General features: G+C 36.7%; 1 protein-coding gene across 1 annotated transcript in view; it reads right to left on the bottom strand.

Moving 5' to 3' along the window:
• Nucleotides 1–1,547: 1,547 nt before the first annotated feature.
• Zcchc7 (Zinc finger CCHC-type containing 7) overlaps nucleotides 1,548–18,068 on the bottom strand; it is a 39,640-nt gene continuing 23,119 nt past the window's right edge. The window contains exons 4-5 of the mRNA XM_081769300.1: nucleotides 15,797–15,937; nucleotides 1,548–3,066 (exon numbers count right to left, since the gene is read on the bottom strand). Coding sequence (XP_081625426.1) covers nucleotides 1,720–3,066; nucleotides 15,797–15,937 — 1,488 coding nt within the window. The 3' untranslated portion in view covers nucleotides 1,548–1,719. The remainder of the gene's footprint in view (nucleotides 3,067–15,796; nucleotides 15,938–18,068) is intronic.

Below are 18,068 nucleotides of genomic sequence, written 5' to 3'. Positions count from 1 at the left end.
CCACTTCTTTTACCCGACAATTTTAGTACTTTTTCTCTACAAAAAATCCTAGTCCTAGTTATCAGTGCTCAGGACGTCACGCCACATTAGCAGCAAAGTGTTACTTGTTTTCTATAGTGCAAGGGACACAGCCACATATGTATACAGGGAATTAGCAGTGGAAATTGTGTAGTGGTGGTGCAAAGATTTTGAAAATGGACAAAATGGACGAGAAACTGTCCAGGACAATGAGCGACCGGGCCGACCTTGTTCCTCACTGACACAGGCCAACATTAAGCGTTGACAAGTCAACAATTTGCAGCGTTACGTCAAGGAGGGCAACAGTTTCCTGGACCTCAGTGTCACTGGCTACAAAACGTGGATGCGGCATTACTTCCGAGTGAAAACAGAAAGGCGCGGAAACATTCCTGCTCGTCAGTAACGAAGAAATTCCGAACAACACTATCGACCGGTAAACTAGTGTCGAGGACCACTTCTACAAATTTGCTGTCAAGAGGTTATAAAATAGAACGCTACTGTCACAGATACCCCCATCTGCGATAATCATTAGAAAGAAGCATTAGGGTATTTGGGATATTGACCATGTGGTTTTCCTCCAAGACAACGCAAAGCAATCGCACAACTTCACTGTTGGGGGTGATAGATGAAACATCTCTCCTACAGTCTAGACCTTGCCCCTTGTGATTATTACCATCTTTTCGGGCTATTGAAAAAGTTCCTGACAGGACAGGGGTTCACGAACGACACCGAAACACGTAACGTTGTTTGTAGTTGGTTTTGTGATCAATCGATCGAATTCTACACACCGGACATCGAAATGAAATCTGAGTTTTACGTCCCACGGTTATGCCGGTTAGGCTAAAGGAGACGGTGATGATGAGAAATAGTGGAATGAAGAAAGTGGGAGGAAACGGGAGAACCCATGCACACGGTGTTTGTCCACCACAAAATTCACTTGGCGCGAGCTGGGATAGAACCAGGGACCCCAAGCACCACAGGTGAACGCTCTACCACTGTCCCACTGCTACCCACGCCGGACATCGAGAAACTTGTGGTACGGTAGACAAGTGCCTCAACAGATGGCAACTATTGACAAATAGATGAAAGCGAAGAATATTGTATATATATATTACTTTTCATTTATGGTTTGTAATCTGGAAATAAATCAGTAGGCGCAAAAGACTTCGATTTCCGCTCTATTTAATCCACATTGTTACATATCACGGAACAATAAATAAATGACAATAATTTCCCTGTCAGGTCACTATCTTGTCTTATTTTTTCCCCCATATGCAAGAAGTCTGTTATTTATTTATTTACGTTCTTAATTTATTTACATTGTTTATGTTTCATCAGATGAGAAAGTATTTAAGTCTCAACAAGTGAGAGGTTTTCAAATAATGTATACAAATTACAAGGCGAATATCTGTTTACGAATGTTTTTAAAACACGTCCAACATCTTTCCTTTCAAAGTTTTCTACTTACATCTATAAGTAGCATCTTGTAGTAAATACATTCATTCCCAATAATAAAAACCACAAAAGGATTATAATTCAATAATTTTTATTACTGTCTAAGCTGGTTTTGTTTTTGTAAAAACTTCATCTGAAAAAAGAGCATGAGTTTCTTTAAATGAGTCCCTTTACAATCAAATATTAAATATTTACCTTTTTTTAAAACAGAAAAGGTGGTTTTCAAAACGTTTTCTGTACATACATTCAACGTTGATTCGGTGTCTGCGTAAGGTGCATTATCTGTCTCGTTACTTCCGATGTGTGTTCATTTCTCCTCACTTTTACTAACAATTCCCCGAGTGCTTTACCAGGTTCATTTACTGTACGAGTGGAATTCGTTCCAGTAAACGCTCTGCATATCCTCGCCATTAAACATTTTCTGGTAGGGTCCCCTTTGTTCGATTTAACGCATTGTTTCCTTTTCTTCCTAGCTGATCTCGGTTTCGAATTCGCTGTACCACTAAAACCTTTTTTCCTACCTCTCGCGTCTATCATTGAAATTCTGCGATACTCGTGCATTAATGAGTCTAAATCATCTCGAATGTAACCAGTAAACACGGCGTCGAAATGCTCACCGATGGCTATTTTCTCCTCCTGACTAACTTTGGTCTTATTTTTTTGTCGCACACTTTGCAAACATTCCTCCAGTTTCTGTAAATGATGATTACCAGGACCTAAACGATGCGTACCTAACAGAAACATATTCAGCTTCCTTAAAGTTCTCAAACCTTTCGAGACCTGAACATCAGAACATACAACTTGTTGATTGTGCCTGCTTATGAAACATTTTGCTTTCTTATACACTTGTTCCGCATTTATATTATGAAATCGAAGCCGGTTCATACTGTTTTCGACGGCTTTAATCAACAACAAACGATTCTTCGGTAGGCTTTTGCCAGGCCTATGATTTTGCCTTGTATTGGGTTCTACAGACATATTAATATTTTTCTCCTTATTAGAATTTAAATTCGGCTGTTCACTATTCCTCAGGGTTTCTTTTGCCGATATACTATTTTCCTTTGATGCAATTCCCCCGGTGTTAACGTCAACTTGTGAGAAAGGATTTCTATAATGTTGTGTTTCATATTTTCTAGATGCGTTTGCGTTCAACCATTCCGATAATCTTGCCTGAGCATCAAATACATCATGACCTCTTATATTTACAACTGATTCCCAAGGGTTAACGTTTATATCGACATCAAGATGCCTTTGAATATCCCGTAAAAATTCCTGTCCTTCAGGTTGACGTAAAAGTCGAAGATCATCTGGTTGCAAGTACATGCCTCCTTCATCCCACGCAGAAAGTCTTTTCTCTACATCTTGTTTTCCATTACAATTGAAACTGGAATTTAACCTGTTCTCTTCCGATTCTTCTTCTTCTCGTGGATCACTATAACTTGTTACAAAGGGAGAAACAACAGGGTGGTTAGTCCCTCTCCTTCTTCGGCATTCGTAGTTTAGATGTCCTCTTAGTGAACAATTAGAACAATACAAATCTTTTCTTGACTTCAGTACAGAATTACTTGGACGTATTAGCTGACCTGGGAGAGTCTGCAAATACAAAATAAAAAGAGTACTTAATACATAAAAACACCAAAATACGAAAGTATATCTCACAATACATAAAAATACTACATTTAATATGGTCACAATAAAAACAATAGAAATGAATGTTAGAGTATAACGACAAATCAAATATTTATACAGTTATAGTTTAACCCTTATCCGGGCAAGCTATTTTTGCAACGTAGACTGCAACTGGGGCCTTACCAACTCGATATGTTCATAACTTTAACTTCGACTAAAGATAGAATAATTCAGAATTTTATGGCATCGAAATATTTATGGTTATTAACAAATTCGAAGAAAAATATGAAGCTACTGGGCCTGGGAGGCCCCGGTTGCCCGGATAAGGGTTAAAGTTATTTAAGAGAGAATTTTGCTCTATTTCTCTATTTTTTTAAGCACCACACCCTAAATGGAAACCAAAGCCTGAATTTATGATGCCATTAAAAAAAAAACCCTACAAACTGTATGTTAAGCTATCACCATTATTATTATTGTTGTACGATCAGTTCAAGATTTTTTCTCTAATAATCATAAAACATTCTCGAGAAGAGTCAAGTACGATTACTGTAACTGTTTGAACGCGACACTATGAAACATGATTGTGTAATTTTAGTTGGTAGCTTATATTATGTTCCTATATAATATATAAACTATATAAACTATATATAACTATATATAAAACTACATGAACCGACAAAATAAAGGGGTACTTCCGGTTGACATGGAAAGTTGAAATTTGCATGACTGTAGCTTTACGGGACTAACTCACAGCAAAATTGCCAAAAGAGAATATTTCTAATTTTTAGGGATTCTAAAGGAGAGGATAAAGAAATTCTCCATGTTATATAAATGGGCCTATAATCTCATGTTTTGGGTACTTGAAATTGGAGTAACAACTTGAAATTCGGTATGCTTGTACGTTTTCGTTAGCGTTACCTAAGTAAATCACTAAAAATAAAAATTTCCAACTTTAGAGTGGTTTTATAGAGAACTGAAAAATCTTCCCCACGTTATTTATATGACACCTTTTATCATCCCAAAATTATTGGGTACTTTCTGTAGGGCTACAATGATTAAATTTGACATGATTGTATCTTTTTGGGACTAGCCAACAGGAAAATTGCCAAAAGCATTGAGCAAAATTGAGCATTTTTAATTTTCAGGGGGTCTAAAGAGGCGATGAAGAAATTCCTGCGTCATTTAAATGGGCATTTTCTTGGGATACAAAATCTTATCTTTTAGGTAGTTGAAATATGAAAAGAAACTTGAAATTGGGTAGAACTGTGGATTTAAGATGTGCGAGGTCGTCGGCCGAGCAAACGCGGGCACCTGGGGCGAATCCCCCCTTAAAATTCTAGAAATATTAAGAATAAATGCACAAAATTCACTTTTGATGGAAAGGTAGATACGTAAGAGATGCGAGGCCATACGCCGAGCAAACGCGGGAGTCTTGGGACAGATCCCCAGCTAGCTAAAGGCTAAATGAGCTTCACTTTATACTGACGCGTGCGCACCCTGCAGCGCGTTCCGCTTGACAGCGACGGTGGTGGTGGGTGTTGGCTTCACAGCGCAAAGCGGGTCAGTTGGCTTCCAGCTTTCGGAGCGGTAGCATCAGCCTTAACAGTAGCCCTATACGATGGTGCGTGACACGGAGATGTGGAAAGTTCGTTAGAGCAACGCTACGCGATCAAATTTTGCTTCCGGTTGGGCAAGTCTCCTTTCGAAACGTTTGCCATGCTTCAACAGGCGTTTGGGACTGAGTGTCTGTCCTATTCTCAAGTCAAAAAGGGAGACAAGGCTTTTCGTGAGGGCCGGGAAGAGGTGACTGATGAACCCCGGTCTGGACGCCCGTCGTCGGCCCGTACTGTCGTAAATGTGCAGCGAGTGCGTGAGATTTTGAACACGGGTCGGCGTTTGAGTCTCTACCAAGTAGCAGAAGCCCTGAACTTATCGAAGATAATGGTGCAACGCATTATAAAAATGAAGTGAAATCTTTAAGTTTTACGTCCCACGCTTATGCCGGTTAGCCTAAAGGAGACGGTGAAGATGAGAAATGAATGAAATGGTGGAATGAAAGAAGTGGGAGGAAACGGGAGAACCCCGAGAAAAGCCACGAGCACGAGGTTTGTCCACCACAAAGTCCAAAGTCTACCACTGAGCCACCGCACACATGATAATTGTAGAAGCAACATATTCGTTGTGCACATGATACTACTAATAATATATAATAAACTTATTTAGCAAGCTTCAGTTTCCAACTCCAAATCGGCTTTACTGTCCTCAATTTTTTTATGTTTTTGATCCTTATTAACACTACTGTACTTTGAACAACAATATTTCTATCTCCTCCTAAACATAGTGGAATTTAAAGAATGGATGCAGGGTTGTCATTTGCCAATTCGCAAATCGTTATCGATTTATTTGACCGGAAAGGACTGTTAAAAACCTTAATGTGTTTTGTAATTATTTAGTACACATCTGCTATTTACGGGGTGGATTGATTTAAATCAATCTGATTTAAATCACTTGATTTTTTAAATAAAAATCGTTGATTTAAATCAAATTCCGGAATAAATTAATTTAAAGTGAAAATAAACAAAATCCAGCCTCTGTTGTGTTATTTCAATTATGGAAGATAATCATAATACAATAAGATACAAATGTATGTACAGCACAGTATGAAAACCAGTGTTTCATGCAGAGGATGATTAGGGAAAATCCCATTTTGAACGGGTAACGGAGGAATTCTGCTTTCTTATCTCCGTAACATAAGGTTTTTAACTCGTTAACTATTCCAACGAGAAAATCACCTTGGACATTTAAGACGAAAATTCTTTTGTGTGCGCGTCTGTTTGTTTGTTCCCAGATAAAAGGGGCGTATTTATAAAGGGGTCCGATTACCTCTCCGAAACTTAAATCTTTTTTTAAGATTTTATACCTTTAGGTGAAATTTGCGTATTTTATATGTATTTCGTGCAGCAAGCTAGTTTTTTTTAAAGGTATGTCCCTGCCAAATATGAGTAACTTTTGTGAAAAAAAAAAAAGTATCATGTTGATAAACCTCGCCGTACTTTTTCCTTAGTGCTTAAGAGACATTGTTTGGGATTAGAGATACAAAATAGCCGGCTTTTTAATTATTATTATTATTATTATTATTTTTTACATAAAAAGCCTGCTTTTTGGGGATGAAACGGAAATTTTGGCTTTTTCTATCTAAATAGTTTTCTTATAGTATACTCTATAGTTAAACAAGATTTCATGACCTAAATGCCATATTTCCCTCTAGAATTCACCATCATGATGGATGGAGCACATGTTTTATGAATTAAACATTAAGTACGTAGTATTTGAGAGCAATTTTAGAGGTTATATAACTTTAACTTCTGAGTTTTCGACATTTTTTCTTCTTTAGATCCTTTCATTTTTAGTTATTCGCGCTTCATTTCTTAGAGATGAGTACTCTAGTTTCTAGCACATAGTTAAACTTATGTTTTTCAATATATCCGTCAGAGCATACTTCCACATTTCTGTTATACTGTAGCTGTGTAGCAATAATCTTCAGGATGCAACCTTGAATACCATTTTATACAAATAATCAGTACGAATTTAGAAAAGTGTTTTGGGAGGTTTTTTTTTCTCTTATTAAGTGTTAATTTTTCTAAAAATGCCAGATTTTCATTTGAAGGGAGCTTGAAGTTTATGAGTAAAGACATAACTAAAATTTCGTTTCATTTAGAAATTCCGTAATTTCAGAGAACAGGCTTCAGTCCGAAAAAGACACCCCCATCCTAACCCTAACGCCCATCCATCCTTTCGCAAATTTGTCATTGCTGGTAATTAGTAATAACAACAATTTAAAACATAAGAAATGAAATCAGCCAGGACTCACACAGTACACGCACTATCTCTACATTCACAGATGGAATTAAGAACTTTTGTCCGAATGGTCGAATGCGGGACTGAATCCCGGATTTTCCAATAGAAGCGGAAAAGCTAACCACTCACTCATGTTTGTTATGCTTCACTTCGTAGTTGTACTTTTTTTTCTGCTCCACTTCAAAGTTGTTTCTGTAGGGGTAGCAAAGGCGGAAGCAAGAGGTGCATTAACAAATTAGATGATTTTTGAGAGTCCCATACAAAGATTGCATTTTTTCAGCCTTTTAAAGCAATACGTTGAATTGTAATAACACGATTATATTTCATTGTTACTCTACTACGAATGTTTATGAAAGTCTCGGAAGTCAGACATAATAAACTTATAGGCTATAACAGATTGACGAGGGAATGATATTTATTTATTTATTTCACAATTACCAGATGCAGCTCAGCGCAGAGGCTATTTTATACTTGATATCTAACAACAACATGGAAAGGATTTGGAAAGGTATCGGCCAGGGCCTGTTTTAGTAGGTACCATCCCGGCATTTTCTTGGTAGAACTGAGGCAAACACTGGAAAACCCCAGTCAGGATGGTCGGCAGCGGGAATCAAACCCATGACCTCCCGAATGCGAAGCCAACGTTGTACCACTTGAGCCACTTGATATACGTAACGAACAAAGAGAAGAACATCTTATTTTTGAGAAGGTTACGGTGTCGAAACTTAAATTTGTTTTGTGCATTTGTTCAGTAAATATATTATTACCTTCCCGATGAGTTATTTGTTTGAACTCACACACACAGTACAATAAATTCTGTATGTCATGTAACAGTTTTTCCTTGTTTTAGTATTTTTAATTCACAATAAAAAAATATTGCTTATAATGCATATGAAAGTTAAAACTTAACTTCAACTTATTATATACATGGATTAATGTTTTGGGATTCATAATAAAAATGTGTTAGGAACTAAAATGGTTTGAAATATGTTTTCGAAATTCATGTTTATTTTCGAGGTTTTGTATTATTATCTGCATCCACTACTGCTTAAATGAGTTTTTGTATTTTAGAGAAGCGAAACAAAACCTACTTTATCAATTTAAAGCAGAATTTGGAAAAAAGCCCAAAATTTCCCAAGCAAAAAAGCGCAGCAGAAAAAACCGAGCCCCCCTCCCCCCCAAAAAAAAGAAGACGGGTTTCTTCCGAACCCTTGCATCTCTATTTGGGATTGAAATAAGTTAACGACTGGCAATCAATTCAAAATTCAAGCCCAATACTTTCACTTAAATGGCATAATTAACATTTAATATTAATTCCTAATGTTTTATCTTCAGTTCGTGACTTGTATTACGCGAGAAGAAAGATTTGATTTAAATAAAAAAATCGATTTAAATAAAAGAAAAATCAACAAAAATTATTTAAAAAAAAAAATCATGATTTTTTCCATCCTGGCTATTTATCTGCTCATTCAAAGATTGCAAAAACGTGTGCGTTCTAAAATGATCGTATATTCACCTATTATCGTAAGGGCATTATCGTATATATCATTAAGGCTTAAATAACCGTATAGTTTGATAAATTATCTTACGGTTAGCAAGCCTGGGTCTGACCCTCTAATCTTCGGAATGGTACAACTTAGCTAGTTAGTGAATGGAAACTTAAGTGCTTGAAGAAGACCGACTTATTCACTCAGTCTGATAGTTGGATTATATTCATGAGTGGTTGGTTTTAAGATGTAAAAGAAAAATTAGCTCAAGAATCGATAGTTATCGAGAGACTGGAGCTTAATCCTCTAATGATATCATCGACTGCCATGACTCATTGCAAGTAAAATCAGAGTGGTCTTCAGGTTGCCTCAGAAAGTATTTTGTTCCTTCCTGTCAAAATTAAGAATAGTTGATATAGGAGGGAAATTTGATTCAGCACTATGAAGGAATTTTCGAAACCAGCAAGGATTATTTTTCCCATTCTAAAGAACAAGGAAAACATACAAGTTCTCACTCAAGCAGAAGTGTTGCCTACAAAGAAAAACAAAGAACTTTTCATGGAAATCAAAATTCTTACATTCAGCGAATTTATCGTATTAAAGAGTTATTTGAGCAATGATTTTCAAAATTTACCAAAATTCCTCTCCGAGACACAATATATTATAAAGGTAACCAAGAAAGTTCTGTCGCTTTCTCAATCATCACCTTAGAACATCGATATGTCACCTAAGACATACCTGGAAGATCAAAAATGGTCCCTAACAGTATCGACGACTTTCTGCCAACGTTCTGAAAGGCCATGGACTCCACCGCGGTAGAACTTGGTGGGCCGTGAAGCGAAGAAGGTATCAAAGTGCATGTTGCACCTCTACTAGGGATTTGAACTGGTATCCTCTAAGGGGATTTTCCAAGGAATGGGACAGGTGATAATCGGACGGTACAGTGTCCGAGGAGTATGACGGATGCAATTGTGTTTCCCATCCAAGGGACAGAATGGTGTATTGGGTCATCCTAGCCATGTGGGGCTTAGCGCAGACCCTTTAACAGGAGGACCCCTGCGATTCAGAAGTGCTGGCTCCAGAGTTTTTAGTTTTTCTTGAACATGGCTTAACTGCTGACAGTACACATTTTCATTGATGCTCTGACCAGCTGGTAGCAGTTCCCGATGCACGATGCCACGAGCAGTCCACCAAACACACAGGAGAACCTTCTTCTGGTGCAGTGCTGTTTCGGAACCAGTTCATGGGATGCTAACCAATGACGGCGCCGTGGAGCTTTGTACAGGACTCAATTTTCATCACATGTCAACACCCTGTCCAGAAATGGGTCATTTCTCAGACGAGACAGCAAAGAAACAAAGGTGTCGGCTCGCGTTGCCTTCTGGCCTGGAGTCAAATCATGTGAAACCCATCGACCCAATTTGTTGTGCTTCCCAAGTTGATGGAAGTGGTACCGAATGGTTTCTCCACTCACACTGAATTGTAGTCCCAGTTCGTCACATGTCTTGCCACTGCTCGCCTCAATTGCTGCCTGAACATCTTTATTTTGTACAAGTGTTAGTCTTCCGGTACGTGTTGCGTCTTCGAGTGTTTCGTTCCCGTTCTTAAACTTGTTAAACCACCGCTGCATTGTTCGCGTAGCCACTACACCCTCACCAAAGGCCTTGTATATCTTCCGCCCCACTGCAGCGGCGTTTGACCTCAGTTTGAACTCGTACAGCATACACGCCCTTATGACTCTCTGTGGAGGTCTCATATTCACTCTGTCCTTACGCAAATTAACGGTGTAACTGAATTGCCGCAACCAGGTAGTATGTTGGATATATCCACACCAACAACTGACCTTCGCCTTATCTACATTCGCATTCAAATCATGGTGTGAGGGCCAATTGAACACAGACCTCCACAAAAAGCGACAGAACTTTTTTTAAGTTATCTTTATATATTTAGGAATACATCACAAATCGATAAAAGGAGAAAAAATTGAGAGAATTAAGAGATATTGCGTATTTGTCTGGAATCGAAATCAATTCTTAATCATACAGAATAAAACATTCACGAAGCTTAACGTTCGAAATGAAGTGAAAATGAAAGAAAATTAAATCTTTCAGTTTAACGTCCCACACTTTAGCCCTTCAGGTTAAGGGAGAGGATGATTAAGGCAAGTAAACGATGATGGAAGATGTGATGGAATGAGAAAATAAAAGGAAACGGGAGTATTCCGAGAAAACCCACGAACACGATGTTGTCCACCACAAACTTACTTGGCTGGAGATCGAGCTAGGGGCCCCATGCACGAGAGGCAGGGCTGGCAAAAACCATGGTTTTTATTTTTTTAAAAAAACAGGTTTTTTTTTTGGTTTAAACTCTTTTTTTTGTTTGTTTGTTTGTTTGTTTAAATAATTTACTCTATGTATTTATATTAGATATGGACAGAAATTAGTTTGTTTCACCTTGGTGTTATTATGCAACAAGAAGGTTATGCTGGAAGGGGTCACATAAGCTTAAAGCAGAATCCAAACCGTTTATGGGCTTACATCCAAAATTGTCCATTCCGACACGAAACCGGGACTAATTGGTCACAAATGCGACTGCCGACTCACTCACGAAGGACTTCTGATAAAAATACGTTGTACTGATCTTTACATAGGCCTAGTTGTTAATATAATTGTCAAGAGTCATTTCAGAAGGACAAAATGATAAACAGTTACACAAGTAAAAACATTACATAGAATTATATGAAAATCGGGAAACTCCCGCCCGATTGGGAAAATCCTGTTATTACTTTAAATGTATTTGTATGTAAAATTTTAAGGTCAACGTATCATAATAACAAAGCTAAAACTGAGGTATTAAATTACAAATTTGGTATGTAGATATCATTCAATAAAATTAAAACAAAGTCGAATCCAAGCTGATGTTAGAAGCTACGGACGCAGTTGATACATTTTACCAATTTCTATCAATATATTTAAGCAACCTTGGCTTCTTTATAAAACAACAGGCATTAAGGCAAGTAGATATATATAATTTGGTTTCGTTTCGTAATGTTTAGGCTTAACATCCTTATGAAATACCAAGGTTATCACGGAGAAGACTTTCGCTTAAAGGAACACCTTGAATCGCTACTTGGTTTACACTTGAAAGATGGGTTGTGCTTCGACCGAGAATTGAACACGGGACCCCTCGATTAAAAGGTGAAAAGTAGATAAACGAAATGCAGATGGCGTGATATGTGGAGACATCACCATGAAGTTTACACGATTTAAAGCATTTTTCTTTTTCTTTTTTCTTTCTTTCTTTTTTTTTTTTTGTTTAAACCAGTTAGTTTTTTTGAAAAAAAAAAGTTGGTTTAAACCAGCCAACCCTGACGAGAGGTAAGCGCTTTACCACCGTGACCCCCTCGAAATGAAGTTAATCTTAAGTTTAGGCAGTGTATATTAATATATGAATAAGTAAAAAGAATAAACACTAAAATATATAATGAAACACCACCTTAGAAATCTCAGAGTTAATATTTTAATCAACTACTAGCTGAACCTGCGCTGTCTACTCAGTGCATCGTTCTGTTATGACCATGAATCTCCTTCCCACTGTGCATGTCTCCTTACTCACAAAGGAAGTGAATTGCTATGTATACCTACGTAGATGTTGGAGTGAGTTTGTAGCAAATTTGTAGAAGTAACACGATATCAAGTGGAAATATTTTTTTCTAATAAATTCAATCCGTCCAAGTACGCCTCATTGCGTCTCTTGAAGCCTTTGAAGTTGCCAGCAAGCAATAAGTTTTGCAATTCAGATTTAAGCAAAGCGCCTGGAATATCCGTCAACCCTCCACATGTAATTTCTCTACTGGTTGCCTAACACCGTAGTTTCGGCCTGCAACAATGTGAAACTTATGGGCTCGAAACGGCCCCTAAAATGTTGAATAGAGCAATAACGTCACGGTTTTTTTAAAAATTTGAATGAGAACTGTACAATTTGGAATCGACTAGCGAAAACGGCACGTTTCTAGCACGTGTGGTTTTCGAGATCTCATTGTCGAAAGAATTGGGGACAAACATATAAACCTAGCATTTTAATACATAGATTGTAGTTGTCAATACAACATTTATGGAATATGCATAAAATTACCCGAGTAGTTTTTGAAAAAATCGTTCGGAAAAACTCACGTCCAAGAGTAAAGTACCCTCTGTGAATGTTATAATAAAAATAATTTATACTATACTATAGAATTCTTTGTGGCAATTCATTCATGAAATGTGAAACAAAATTGAAGGGTTTGCTGCAAAAAGGAAGTAGCTCCACTTTCATGAATTTTCGAGGAACTTGACAAAATGTATAAAAATTTGAAATGCTTAAAAAAACGTTGCCGTAATTAATACCTTGGAACTCAGGAACTAATCATGAAGCTACATCTTTCTTGGACCAAAAGAAAGCTAATTTATTTTTTAACAAGATCGCACTTACAACTCAGAAATAACCCATGATGGAGTTATGTCCTTTTTACAGCAAACCTTTCAATTGCCTGAGTCGTTTTTGAGAAAATTGTTCGGGAAAAAACATCCCCACGAGTAAAGTATCTTTTTTTTTTTTTTTTTTTTTTTTAATGAAGACTGATTTCTTCCCCTTAAATTTGGGCTTGGAAATGGTTCTTCCACGTCTCTCGATCTTCAGCTTCTTCTTTTAACTAAATATTTTCTTCTACTTTTCAAATCATCGATCAGTTGTGTTCTTCCTTCTACTCCTCACTTTATAGTGATAATACATTTCTAACCAGCGAAACTTTTGTATTAAGATAACAATTGTTTAAATTTAAACAGAAACTTGTTGCAAATATGTTATAAGGCAGCATTATGGAATAGTGACACCGAATATAGTGTGTCCTATATATGTCACCGGGCTTATAGGGAGGTATCTAATAATTTATGTATTACAGAAACTGTACTATTTTGCAAAGGCCTCACGCTTAACGAAGTATTGGATATTTTAAATGAGGAGGAAAGCCTGCCATCTGATGTTAATGGTGTTGATGGAACATTATTACCTAGAACTAATGCATATGATAACGTCACAGACGAAGATTCTAGAGATAAAGAATCATCAATTATAGACTATATAAAGGATGTCGATTACAAGCAAAAGCGAAGGTAAACGTACTCCAACATTATGATGAATAGGATATCATGGCGTTGCACCTAGGAGGCTGAAGAAAACCGTGGATGAATATTCATTGGCACATGCTGATTTTGAGCAAATATCAAGTGAAGAGTAGAGCGGCGAATGAGTTATCTCCAACAGCGTATTTTGATATATATTACCATGATGTAAGATATAGTAATCGGTATGCAGCAAAAAAGGTCTTGGTGAGAGATATATCAAAGTATTGGAGAGTTCTATTCCTATATTGTCAGTAAGTTATTATGCTGATCTCCCCGGAGTATCTATGTACAGGGAACAAATTGCTGACACCCACAATGAATTCTAGATCTGCTCTCTCTCTCTCTCTCTTTCTAGTGGCAGATGTCCGACTTACACGTATGTGACAAAGACTATCTACATAAAGAAGGTAAATTTTCGAAAATCCGTCCTCTCCTCACTGAACTTAACAAAATGTTTGGTATCATTCGGCACATACAGAAAATCACAGTGTCGATAAGACAATAGTATCACATTTCGATAACTATGACTGTAAACAGTTCATAAAAGGAAACCTCATTAGATATGGTTACAAAATGTGGACCGGAGCAACTTTAAGTGGAGTATGATGAATATCCGACGAATTTGGTTTTTAATTTCTTATTTTGAACTGCAAATTGTAGTTCGTTCCGTCGCGGAAAATAATATTCCGAGAAATAGCGACACAATGTTGCGTGGATTGATCCTTATCAAGATGCAAAAAGTCCGATAGTGGAGAAACCGATAAGTATCCCATCAGAACTTTAGTTGTTTTGAAATATGCCGAAGTTTTACGTGTGCTATTGGTAAGTTTGATTCCCACATTCCCACATTATTTTCGATAATTGTTTCACGTCTTTTCAGCTGATATTAAAACTTAAAAATATAAATATAAAAAGGACAGAAACCACAAAGGAAGATTGTAAGAGAAGATGTCTTCTAATCTTCCAAAGAATACAAAACGACAGCGTGAGGATCTGTGGAATTCTGTCAAGAAAAGAATCGAAATATATTCTACTGCCAAAGTAGAATGGTGATAACGTTGTTACAATAGCCCGCAACGTAATAGAAGTGTATCTCACGCATACTATATTTAGATTTCCACGAAGGAGAAAAAACGGATTTGTGTCCCACAACCACACATAGTCCATGTATATAACAAACATATGGGAGGTGTAGATCGTTGTGATCAAAATACTGCGTTGTACAGAATATCTATTAGAGGTAAAGTGCTATTTAACTCTTTTGTGTCATTTGATTAATGTTTCAGCACAAAATGCTCGGCGACTAAACAGGCTTAATGGTGATGATCTCGATCAGCTATCCTTCCGTTGTGAAACTGCTTGTTTACTTTTACGAAGAAATTGTCATGTACCAAAATCCAAAGGCAAACCACTGAAAGACCTCAAAGACGAAATCTGTTATGTTTGTATTGTCCACTAGGTACTCTTTCAACACAAATAGGCGAAATGTAAACTGTGTCACACCGAGACAACTTACTGCTTTAAATGAGAGTAGGACTCTATGTATTTTTTTAAAAATTATCACACTAAAGCAGTAAATTTTTCATTTTCCAAAATTATATAAGAACATAAGTGTCAAGAAATTATTTACAATTTTTGTGTAAGCTTTTTCATATTTCTAACACAAATTGTCATAGTATTAACTAGAGTAACCATACTATGTAAAATGTATAACCTTTATATGATAAATAAAACTTGTTTTGAAATTTATTGGGAAAATGTTTTATTAATAACTAGCCTGTGATTAAGATAAACATTTTTATAGTTTAGTATATTATAGAACTAGATAGCCCTACAAGCATGGCGACAGTATACTGAAATATAGAAAATGTGTAGTACTATGTAAGGATAGCAAAATGTTCTAATGATCGTGTATGAGGCCAGCGTCCTACATAAAGATCGGCTGTTATTTCACATCTCAATGTGAGTTCTTCAAAAATGTTCTTTGTTAGGTTCAATTATTAAAATAAACAACACAAATAAATAAATAATAAAAAATAAATCGGCCCTATCTAGGTTGAAGTATCTTCATCCTAACCTCAATAAATACAAGTGTAAGGTTCGCTCCAGAGCCACTGTGTTTACAACACTACGTACTACAGAGAAACTAATCGTCTAGATTTATAATACAACAATTTGCATACGTACCGTAATATGGTATCTCCTCCACAGATCAGGACAAACTTTCCGATTATGTCCTTTATAGTTGCATAGTTCACACAGCTGATTCAGAATAGTGTTTCGACAATTGTTACACGAGTATGTGTAGAAAGCGGAAGGACTCCCACACTGAAATTAAAAACAATAATTTCAATCCTTATGTTCTCTATTATAATTGTAATAATAATAAATAATGAAGATGCTGACGAGAACATTGTTATATTTTCATTTCAAACTGCGTTTAGGTAATACTACGCTAGCATAAATTTAACTTTGAATTTACGATAGATTTCCTGAATTAGATAACGTATCAATTAGGGATTAAATTCTTATGTCATCAGTAGAGGTACACTTGATCAGATGCTATCTTGTCGTCAAAGGGTAATTTAATTCATGTAGCTTTCTCCAGTAATTCACTTTAGTAAATGAAATATAAAATGAATACTGTAAATATAAAACATAGGAAGCAACCACTACCAACTAAATGATTCACTCTTATAATCTTATGATGCTGTTAAAATTATTACTATATATATATATAGAGGGTGACTCAAAAGTCCCGTGACATAAGGTAACTGTTATTGTCGGTGTTACAATAAAATGTAAGAGGGGAAAACCGTCTTCAAATATGATGTTTTCAATCTAAAGTGAAGGATTTTTTTTTTTTTTTTAATCGGACGAGCCGTTTGGGCGGTGTAATCTTCATGCTCCCTATGTTAAATAAAACTGCAACGTTGCCATTTACCTGGACCTAAAACATAAGTAAATGAAGTTACTGTTTGAAATGGGTTCTCGCCCCTTCAGACTCTCAGTAATTTTAATCCCTGTTTCTAATTCCATTAGTAAGACCAACAGTCCGTCACATTTATTACTAACTAGCATCGATTGCCTGCTTCGCTGGGTTAAAATAAAAATTTTAAATGCACAATTCCTTATCATGTGTTTGGTACCCGTGAAATATGCTCTTTTTGTTTTTAATGGCATGAATTTAAACGGTATCGGAAGTGTCATTGTTCAACTCAGCGACCCCGAAAAGTATGGATTCGACAGTAATATTGGTTAGTTTCGATCATTTTTATGTATCTCTCCCTCCTCCAAGTTGCGGGGCTGAACTTGGATTTATACAGCATCGAAAGCGTCACTGTTCTTCTCAGCGACCCCGAAAACTACGGATTCGGCACTAATATCGGTCATTTTTTAATATCACCCCTCCTCCTTCCCTAAGTTGCAGCGTCAAAGGATATGATAAAAACTATGCCAGGTCCAAACTTCATATATGTTGAAAACTTGATCGAGATCGGTAGGGTGGTTAAAGAGTTATATAGTCGCAAAGACTTTCATTTTTTAAATATCCCCCTTCCCCTACGTTGCCATCAGGTGAAAACTATCCAAGGTCCGAACCTCATCTATCTTGAAAGTTTGATCCAGATCGGTCTGGTGGTTCAAGCGTTATTAAGTTTTATTTACTTTTATATATTTCCACCCCTCCCCTCTCCTACCCTAAGTTCTTCCGTCAAAGTGAAATTATAAAAAACCTTCCAGGCTCGAACCTCATCTATGTTGAAAATTTAATTTAGATCGGTCGAGTGGTTCAAAGAATTATTAACTCACAAACATAGTCACTTTAATTTATATACAGGGTGTCTCAGGAGAAAGGGGCAACACTTCGGAAAATGATAGTATGTGTGATTCTAAGCACAAACGTTCATATGATTCTAATTTCAACGGTTTGAGAACTACAGGTTGTGAACCATTTTGACTCATATTACATATTGCTCACCCTGTAGTTATTCTACGGAGGTAAGACATAAGAGATTTGAAAGATGATGGAATGACTTTTCCAACGGTATGCAATATGTGGCGATGTTGTCTTGGAAAATAAGTTATTGAGGGCTATTTGGGAATCAGTATTGCCATCCAATCTCTTTAAATAACCTTAACTTTCCCAAATTTCCCTCAATAGCTTCACTTCTAACGTGCTGCATACCGTTAGAAAGGCAATTCCATCATCTTTCAAATCCGTTATATCTTATCTCCGTAGAATAATTATAGGGTGACCAATACATAACATGAAATCAAAAATGCGTCACAATCTGTAGCTCTGAAACCGTTGAGATTAGGACCCATGTTCATATGAACCTTTTTGCTTAGAATCACCCAGACTACCATTATATATATTGATTTCTGTGTATCTCTCCCTCCTTTTCCTCCTCTATGTTGTTCCGTCAAAGTGAGATAATGAAAAGAACATTTCAGGCTC

This window comes from Thermobia domestica, chromosome 1, assembly GCF_964235325.1.
Source record: "Thermobia domestica chromosome 1, izTheDome1.hap1.1, whole genome shotgun sequence".
Taxonomy (NCBI): domain Eukaryota; kingdom Metazoa; phylum Arthropoda; class Insecta; order Zygentoma; family Lepismatidae; genus Thermobia; species Thermobia domestica.
Note: the sequence above shows the minus strand (reverse complement) of the source record. Positions and strands in the feature narration are given on the sequence as shown.